The sequence below is a fragment of the Cydia pomonella genome, chromosome 22 (genome assembly GCF_033807575.1).
Source record: "Cydia pomonella isolate Wapato2018A chromosome 22, ilCydPomo1, whole genome shotgun sequence".
In the NCBI taxonomy this organism is placed as follows: Eukaryota; Metazoa; Arthropoda; class Insecta; order Lepidoptera; family Tortricidae; genus Cydia; species Cydia pomonella.
Window position 1 is genome coordinate 10,142,034 of NC_084724.1, and position 10,558 is coordinate 10,152,591.

The 10,558-nt window shown below is 36.1% G+C and overlaps 1 protein-coding gene across 1 annotated transcript in view; it reads left to right on the top strand.

Annotated features, from left to right (window-relative positions):
- Nucleotides 1–2,256, top strand: part of LOC133530064 (agrin) — a 116,389-nt gene extending 114,133 nt beyond the window's left edge. Inside the window, exon 12 of the mRNA XM_061867882.1 lies at nt 273–2,256. Coding sequence (XP_061723866.1) covers nt 273–351 — 79 coding nt within the window. The 3' untranslated portion in view covers nt 352–2,256. The remainder of the gene's footprint in view (nt 1–272) is intronic.
- Nucleotides 2,257–10,558: the final 8,302 nt, after the last annotated feature.

Sequence of the window (10,558 nt, forward strand, 5' to 3'; positions counted from 1 at the left end):
CCCTTAATTTCATTATGCATATTGGGGTAGGTTTTACATGTTCTGTGAATATTTTCTGTATTGCCGATTTGGTTATACGCTATTTTATTTTTATATTTTATTTTATTTGATTCTTGGTTCAAACAATTTAATATTGGGCACTACTGACAACCCTAGCACTGCACCAAAAAGTACGATCACTGCAGCCGTCAACATAATCTGTGACCTTTAAAAACAAATTCCTTCTTAAAAAAAAGAAGACGTAACTAACACAATCCTTAAACATGTTTCAGGAGTTTGGTGTCATTAAAATACCTGGGCACATGCAGCGAACCCATCGCCGAGGAGCCGAAGAACTACCTTTATCGATAGAATCTATCGACATCGATAAAATCACCAGTCATATCGACATTTCTTCCAATCCATATCGTTACTGGAATCCACTTTACATTAGTGCCAACTAATTTAAGTAATCAAAATCATACCTTTGGTGGAAGATTATGTTCAATATAAGGAGTCTTTTTCTAACCAAGGGTATCGAATGAGTATTTGGTTAAGCTAAAAAGTTGCATGTTCATAAATTGAAACCGTAACAGCCTTAATTTGAATTACAAATAATAAAACAATAGTTATAGCACAATCAGTACCCCTAGTGTAAATAAATTCGATTTCGAAACGTGACGTACGCGTTTGCGTTTAGTCTAATTTTGTATGTGATTTAGAAAGAGCGCGCCAAGCGGGACGTTTTGGAAACTCAAAATCCTATACAAAATGAGACTTAACGCAAACGCGTTCGTCACGTTATGATGTCGATTGAATTTACGCTAGGGGTACAGAATAGGACAAACCTCGAAATCTCCCCTTTTTCATGTTCACACTATTTGACATATGTAGACCTCGAGACATCGCAGTTACCTTGAAAAATGTGTACCATCCTGGAGAAACGCGTTTTACTGTAAATCTACCTTCTCTGTGAAAATAAGGTATAAGGCAACATTAAATAAATAAATAAATACTATAGGACATCATTACACAAATTGACTAAGTCCCACAGTAAGCTCAATAAGGCTTGTGTTGAGGGTACTTAGACAACGATATATATAATATATAAATATTTATAAATACTTAAATACATAGATATCAAATTAGGCAATCAAGTCCGAATTAACGCAAATAAATATTGATTATGCTAATATAAGATCAACTCAAAATTTGCATGAAATGACTTTGCCACTCTCGTGGATAAAATGCAACTTTTTCATCAGTTTTTACGAGTCTTCACGAGCTGATGTGCTAAAACATTTTTTCTGTTCGGAAAGAGGATTCAATTTTATTTATACGTGACTTTTAATAAGCTTAACTCAATATAGCGACCAACTCAATGAAATTCGTCTTCCATTTTATCGTGTTTAATATCTTTAGACTTCAATATAAAATAAATAAGTACAAAAACATCTAGCGCATGCTCCACTAACGCCTGCGCAATTTGACGATATTTACAAAAGTTTTACATTTTCAAATTATCAGTTTATATCTTTTAAGTGAACGTAATATTAAGAAATGAGTTTGGACTGTTTAATTTATTTTTCTATTTATTATCTAATCGTAGTTTAAGGTTTTGTAAATATTTAGTGAATTCTTTAACAATTATTTATTTTATTTATAAACTTATCGCTGCATTTAAAGAAAAGACTTACCTTAAATAAACATTTTCACACATTTTATTAAGTTTATGAATATAATAAATGCAAATAAAACCGGTCGATAAATTTGCAATATAAGTTAAGGATACCTACCTACTACTCTTTGTAAGAATAATACTGACTACAAACTAAACACAAAAAAAAAGCTACGCAAACAATGAAGGCATCCCAGCATCTCCACCAACATGGTGGAGATGCTGGGATAGTTCGGTTGACCACAAGAAAAAATGCATGATTTTAACTTTGATATTAGGTTTTGTTATTTAAAAAATCGTTGAAATTGTAAATTATAGTTGACCCTATTATTTGTTACTATTTTTAAGAAATTGATTTCATTAATACTTTGAAGCAATTTTGTACTTTCGAACTAGCCTAATATCTTTTTAATGTGCAAAGACTTTAAATAATAATTGACACTGCCATAGCCGTGTTTAGTTCGTAAAGTTAGTGTTGTTTACTGTGAAATTGTAACAATTAGTGGTTCTACTAAAATGATTATCTAATCAATACTCTGTGTACGCTCAAGTTTTACCTACTGTTTAAATAACAAGCGATTATTAAATTAAAACAATCATGTTTTGTGTTTCATTTGAAATTACACCTTTCCCGGAAATATTGCCTATATCCCACTCTCTTAGAGCCTATCCAAGGGACACTCGTTTGTAGAAAACGTCAAACGAAACTTTAATAATGCATGAATATATGACGTCACTTAATTTTTACACTCGCAAGCTTTTACTTAAACTTGCAATGAACGGAATGTACCTATGTATCTATGTTTGTACGGGTCAAATCTTGCAACTTAAATTTGACCTACTTCCCGGTTTCCGATGAAGCTGAAAATTTGCATACATATGTAAGTCTGCTGATCTGATGATGGAGACAGGAGGTTGCTATAGGAACTCTGTGATAAAACAAGGCAACCTAATTGTGTTTGGGGTTTTTAGAATTGTCTCGATGTGTATTTGTTGCCTGTGGAAAGAAAAGTACAATCAGCGATAAACGCTTGTACCAAAAATTAGTTTTTGCCAAAAACTTATTTCATAATGGGGAAGTATTAAGACTACTTTGTGCTACATTACAATACCACGGTCGGCTATGGCCGACATCTGAAAGACTTGCCAAGGACGCCAACGACGGCTACAGCCGACAGTTTCGCCAATGCAATAGGGACTAACGCGGGACTCCGTAAAGTTCAATTTCGCTTAAATAATCGTGATCGCCTGCGTCCGGGGGCACGGCATGTTCCTTCGCCGTCTGGCATTCAAAAGGTTAATTACATGTAAATCCATAAATCAATAACGATTCAAAATGATCTAATCATATTTAATACGCTAGGTAGGCCCAATGCCCTTGAGCGTCTGGGCGGAGCTAAGCTCTCTGTACCCGCACTAGCCCGCTTACCCCTCTCATGACGATCGTACACCGTACGTAAATTTGACTCGCCGTACCTCCAAGACGTTCAAAGAATAAGATGCAGCCCAGAGGCACGCGGGTGGGGCTTTAGGTACTCGTATTTGTGTATAATTTTTTTGCAGATGTGTTGTTGTTTGATGACTAGATCATGCATGTGATGAAGGTCGTAAATTATAATAAAAATATACCGCCTTAATATATATATATATATATTACTTAATTTATGTTTTATTCCTTTCTTACACATTAATAAGTCAAAATGACAGATTAAGACAAACATTTATAAACTAAGTATTACATTAGAATTATCACCTATTGTATATATTGTATTGTATACGGGCGATTTTCCGCAACTCGACGACTGGTGCCTATTTTGCGTGACATCATCAATTATTATTATTATTAGACAAATATTATTTTTCGAGTAGTTTAAGAGTTTATGAAATGCAAATGTGTGATGTTTGCGGATTAAGTCTCTTTGCTGCTAAATTGCGCGGAGAGTACCGATTGTAACGAACGCTTGCCACAAAAACCATAACAGAGTAATTTTTTAAATAAATTTAAAGATAATTAAAATAATCCAATTCAGCCCTATTAAAAAAAACACTGCAAATGACGTTACAAACAAAAAACGAAATTATATAGGAAGTAAATGAATTTAAATTACTAGGAATTAAAATATGTACAAGTTTAAACTGGAAATCACATATTCAAAGTATAAAATCAAAGTTTTCGAGCTTTATATACGCGTTAGGTGTGCTAAAGGTACGGGTACGGTGTGATTCTGTGGGGGGCCAGCACTGATATCCATCAAATATTCCTAATGCAGAAGAAATGTATTCGCATACTTACTAACACGCAGATACCAGATAGTTGTCGACCACACTTCGCTGCATTAAATATTCTCACGTTGCCCTCTATATGTTAGGAATAATTTGCATCTTTTCTCAACAACGCAACGTGGCAACGCACATGTAACACCCCTGGAGTTGCAGGTGTCCATAGGCAACAAGCATACGGCCCACCTGATGGTAAGCAACCCTGTAGCCTATGGACGCCTGCAACTCCAGAAGGTGTTACATGCGCGTTGCCAACCTTTTAAAAACCTGTACACTCCTTTTTTGAAGAACCCCATACTGTCCGGGAAAACCTCGGCAGGGAGCTCATTCCTCAGCCGGAGCGTCCGCGGGAGGAAATTCCTCTTAAAACGCACAGTGCGCGACCATTTAGGCTCTAAGGTATGAGGACATGACTTACTTCAAACTAGATCCGGAAATACTACGTATCCGGTGCGATATGTGAAGATGATATGATTGATATGTAAAAGAATTTCATACAGCCTTACATACCTAATAGGCCTGTAAAGCAACCTTCTTTTGTTTTTAAACGTCAAATTGTGACACAACCTCTTGGCATTCAGGCATCAAATAGTAGTAGATTCGTAATTTGTTTTTATCTGTGTAAACCTAAATACGTAGATAAGACTATCAACGGGACAAGACAAACTCTTGTATGGGATCCTCATACTAGTCATACTGTTTGTCTAGCCCCGAGCAAAATAAACTATGTTCGTCTTACCTTACCTTACTTATACAAATCTCGGCGAGAAACGGGGTTGCCAGCCACGTATTAGCCCGTAACCCTTCGTTTCCCGGCCTCTATAGTAATGTACTATTATACAGTATGTAAATTATCTAAAACCATTTACTTAAACCCGTTAATATTTAGGTCAAACTCGCGAAAAAAAATTACACTCCCATAGAAAATTTTAACGTGAGACCATGGACCTAGAATACTAAGGACGTAGTTTCGCTAAAACACAAATAGGATTCCATCATCCACCAATTTTCTAGTATTTACGCGTGACACACTCACATTGCCAGTTATCTCTATGGCCTCATCCACCAATCTGCCGTCAATCGAATTGAAACGTCATCGTCAGTGTATTAATTGTTCGAAGAAAAAAATTAAATACGCCAGCATGCGTGGTCAAATGTTGCAAAAATTACACCGATCGAAAGAAAAAAAGAGGCAGAATAAATTTTCATACATAAGTTAATCAATTAACACTACTAAATTGAACCTTATCCCCGAGCTAGAAAGGTGTTCGTACCAAACTAGAGAAAATGTACTCAATCCGCCTAGGTATACATTCGTGACGCACACATTGAATCCTTCCGCCATTGCAGTGTCACAGCTGGTCGTCAGTTGTGCGGCCTCTGGCAAATTGTTCCTCTATGCGTGAGACCAGACGAAATGTACGACATAGCCAAATTTATTTCGTAATTTAGGGGTTGGCCCCATAATAAAAGTAAATAACGGGTTTGAGTAAATGGTTCTAGTTAATTTACAAACTGTATTTTCCGACACCAGCGAGTCTCGTGATAAAATCATGATCGTGACAGTTCATAATCCCTTGAAATGATGTAACTTACATGACACTCGTTATTTGATTTAGTTTTAATTGGCTTACCGAAATTGTCACAACTGGAGATAAAAGTAAATAAATTGTAATAACTATGCAAACTATATATAATGGGAATTGCCATTTACGTCACAATAAAATATTTATACGAGTACTATGCTTCCTGATAACCTAGAAAGTTTGATTTTGCAGGAAGAAGTTTTTTCTACATCAGCACTCTTTGTCAATAGCAAAACCTAGACCACAGTTATTTCCAGGCTCAATATTTATTTAATAAATATGAAAGAAATATAAAGAAAAGGTAGCTTGACCGTGACGTCATTGTTCTGCATTTCATAGAGATTCCATAGTGGCATCATAGTGGCTAATCGTTTTGACAGTTCGAAAAAAAACTGATATGACGGAGAGTACCTATTTATAATTATGACGACCTTATTACTTGACCAATCAACTATCCAATACGTAAAGTGCTCACATCAACGCGTTCAATATAATATTCTATAGCCTATTGATTAATTATGTTTGCCAACTTTGGGGCTGTTTTACATACGCACCTGGAAGGAACAGCGTAAGGGTAGAAACCAGTTGAGTGTGTAGCTGGGTAGATAGACTAGTCTAATTTTATTTGAGACAATCTAACACAAAATCTTTATAGATTTATAAACCCAACATAGTACGGTCAGCTGCAGAGAAAAAGTACCCCCCCTACATACAAAATTTATATGCAGGGGGGTACCTTTTCTCTGCGAAACATAGGAAAACTTACATTAGGATTGAGCCTCAGTCTCCCGGACTAGTCAATTTAACTAATAGCATAATTAGCAAGCAAATTAAATTAAAAAATACTGCAGAATCAATTCTGTAATCCTTTATAAGCATTTTTTTCTTGACATTTGACCACAATACTATCTGATTGTAAGCAAGTTCCGGAGTGGTCCAGTAGTACACTTACCTATAAGATGCTCACAACCGATTTGAAAAAAATAATTAGTGAGGGACTTTCTCACATATCCTGCGTACTTCATGGAATCTAAACTGGGGGCCTAGCCAAGATAACAATCGTCGATAGAAAACGCCAATTGAAACATGTGTAATAAATGGAAATACGTGACTTTTCGTAGCATCTATCATCTCGATACAATGTTTCTAATCGTTTAGCGTTTGTCGATGTACGATTGTCATGTTAGCTATGCCCCCAAGGCGGTTTGCACTTCTGTATTCTGGGCACCCATTAAGGGAACCTTGAAACAAAAGAAGTGAGAATGAAAAGATATCGATCGGTAGAGAGCTGAGCTGCCAGTAGGTAACGGCTATTGGAAAGGTGACATTTATGTGTCAACTGCAGCTGCATTACTGTGTGGCGGAGCTATAGCTCACGATGACGCGTAGATTTGTCAAATCTAACCTTTACTAATATGATATTACGAGTCAAGGCACGCGTCTTCGTGAATGTTACGATCTATACAGCTGCGGCGTGGCATATATGTTTGATAACATGAGCGACGGTTTGAACGCCATAATTGCGGCAGTAATGCAGGAAGGAACGTTACTCGTCTTATCGAGGAAATCGGCAGATACAGCGTCATTAATGCCGCCGCAGTAATGTCGCGACAGTAGTGAAGCTACAGTTTCCATCCCAATGTCACCTGAAAATTAATTGAATGAATACCCTGTTCTTTTAAAAGAAATTCAACATTTAAACTGGTTGTCTAAATGCTATTACGGCTCTTATGCTCGAGTAGATCGCGATCCAGAAACATATTTCCATGACCAATCGCCTCCCGGGCGATAACTCATATAGTGGTTAACGTTCTCATCATAGATATAAGAAGTAAGGTTCTCATCCAATCACCGAAGTTAAGCAACGTCGGGCGGGGTCAGTACTTGGATGGGTGACCGTTTTTATAGATAATGGTATGGAACCCTTCCTGTGCGAGTCCGAGTCGCACTTGGCCGATTTTTTTATTTTACATGTTCATTTCATCAACTGACGGTCTTTCCACCGCGACACAACCGGCTGACTGACTTTTTAGGGTTCCGTATCAAAAAGGTACAAAAGGAACCCTTATGGTGCGACTGTCCGTCCGTCTGTCTGTGACATTGCCACATTTCTCGAGAACTACTAGAGCTATCGAATTGAAATTTAGCATAGTTATGATCAACGCTAACCCAGACACATTGAAAGTGTAAGTTTTTTTTATTAAGTATAGAAAATGCCCAATATACAGAGGGGGCAAAATTTCCATGCCTAGTTACTATATCAAGTGGGGTATCATTTGAAAGAACTCAAATTGAACATTCCAAACTATGATTTATGATGGAAAAATAACCTTCCCGCATCCCCCCATCTTCGTACTTTTCCGACGTTTTTAGGGTTCCGTAGCCAAATGGCAAAAAACGGAACCCTTATAGATTCGTCATGTCCGTCTGTCTGTCCGATTCTGTCACAGCCACTTTTTTCCGAAACTATAAGAGCTATACTGTTCAAACTTGGTAAGTAGATGTATTCTATGAACCGCATTAAGATTTTTACACAAAAATAGAAAAAAAAACAATAAATTTTGGGGGTTCCCCATACTTAGAACTGAAACTCAAAAAATATTTTTTCATCAAACCCATACGTGTGGGGTATCTATGGATAGGTCTTCAAAAATGATATTGATGTTTCTAATTTCATTTTTTTCTAAAATGAATAGTTTGCGCGAGAGACACTTCCAAAGTGGTAAAATGTGTGTCCCCCCCCCCCCGTAACTTCTAAAATAACAGAATGAAAAATCTAAAAAAAATATATGATATACATTGCCATGTAAACTTCCACCGAAAATTGGTTTGAACGAGATCTAGTAAGTAGTTTTTTTTAATACGTCATGAAATTTAAAAAAAAAAATTTTTTTCATCATGCCCATACATGTGGGGTATCTATGGATAGGTCTTCAAAAATGATATTTAGGTTCCTAATATCGTTTTTTTCTAAACTGAATAGTTTGCGCGAGAGACACTTCCAAAGTGAAAAAATGTGTGTCCCCCCCCCCCCCTGTAACTTCTAAAATAACAGAATGAAAAATCTAAAAAAAATATATGATATACATTACCATGCAAACTTCCAACGAAAATTGGTTTGAACGAGATTTAGTAAGTAGTTTTTTTAATAAGTCATAAAATAAAAATTAATTTTTTTTTTCATCAAACTCATACGTGTGGGGTATCTACGGATAGGTCTTCAAAAAGGATATTGAGGTTTCTAATATCATTTTTTTCCAAACTAGATAGTTTGCGCGAGAGACACTTCTAAAGTGGTAAAATGTGTGTCCAAAGTGGTAAAATGTTGAACGAGATCTAGTAAGTAGATTTTTTTTAATACGTCATAAATAGTACGGAACCCTTCATGCGCGAGTCCGACTCGCACTTGGCCGCTTTTTTTAAAATATTGTAACATAATATTAACATTATCATAAATACTACAGAAAAAATTCAATCACAGCTCTATCTTAATAACTTTTTTTTATTATTAAATAGGTAATCTTCTCTAATTTTATTTACAATTTAACCTGCGTTGCGGGTGTTTATTATACTTGATATTTCTATGAGATTACAAAAAAAAGTTCTTTCAAATAGGTACATAAAACAAAAAATATTGAAATCGGTGCACATAATAAAAAAAGTTTGTACGGAACCCTGGTTGCGCGAGTTTGGACTCGCACTTGACCGTTTTTTTTTTTTAATTCATGATAGCATCTAAATTGTCATCCGACAAAGAATCAGCCGGGAAGCGTTGACTGACTATATATGTTCCTGGCCCGCGGTCTAGATGAGGAATACCAATACAATCGAGGATCCCACGATAATTGAATATTATTTCACATTAATATAAACCAAAAATTTAAAAATACTAAGAAAAAACAAAAATTTCACTCGATGTATCTACCCGTTTAAATATTTTTTATTTCACATGTTCTGAAAGAGAGTGACTGTTGTTCTAAAAATTGTGCAGAAACTGATACATTTCTGCACTAAAGCATTTTACTTTCCAATTACGATTTTTAATTTTTTTTACATTTCAAATTATGTTTTAAATGGATTGGTTATACAATTTCCATTCTAATATTTATCTCCCCATTCCATAAATAATATTTTTACCTAAATGGTTAATTGAAAGTACCCTCAAGAATTGCTATAAAAATAATACTTAGACATATTTTAAAAAAAACACATGTATTTTACTCTTCTCGTATTCGAAATGAAAAGTACAGTGTTTAACTCGGGTGAAAGGCATCATTTCAGCCTCGGACTATTGGCGGTCTCACTGCGTTCGAGCGCCAAACTACCTCGGCGGAAATGAGTGCCTTTCATCCCTTGGTTAACCATCTACTATTTCATCTTACAAGAATCTAAAAAGAGACTATATTAAACTCCTCTGAAATGTGACGAATTTCATACTAACGAATCGTTTTAATTTAACATTTCGTAAAACGTAACTCATTTGACTGGCCATTTTACGCAAAATATAGGTAACAAAGATTTCGTATGCGGTGAAATCGCATTGAGACATATTCGCTACCAACGCTTTCGTAGCGCTACGCTCGTAGCCCATCCCAGCGTTTTCCCGCTTTGTAGAGGAAAGCGACTATGAACAGAGAACCCACCGAGCGGGTTCCCGGTACTCAATAGGGTGCTCACTTCCACTCACACGTTTCTAAAATAAATGTGTATTCCCACCTGTCCTCGCCGGTACAGATGGGAATAGGCGCTACATACAAATCATTCCCATCTGTGCCTGCCTCTTGTATGGCGGTGGTCACGTGGGGCGGGCGCAGGTGGGAATACACCAAAATAAAAGTATGGTACCACCATGCTGAGTCGGGACCATTTTGTGGCTTATATGTTATGTTATGTTACTTGTTGTTTTCTTTTTTTTTGCCACGAATAAACGCTCTCTATTCTATATCCCATACGGATATTAACTTTTATTTAAAATGTCAAATAATTATCGCCAAATGTAGACCGTGATAATATTGTTTGCCAACAATAGCTATAT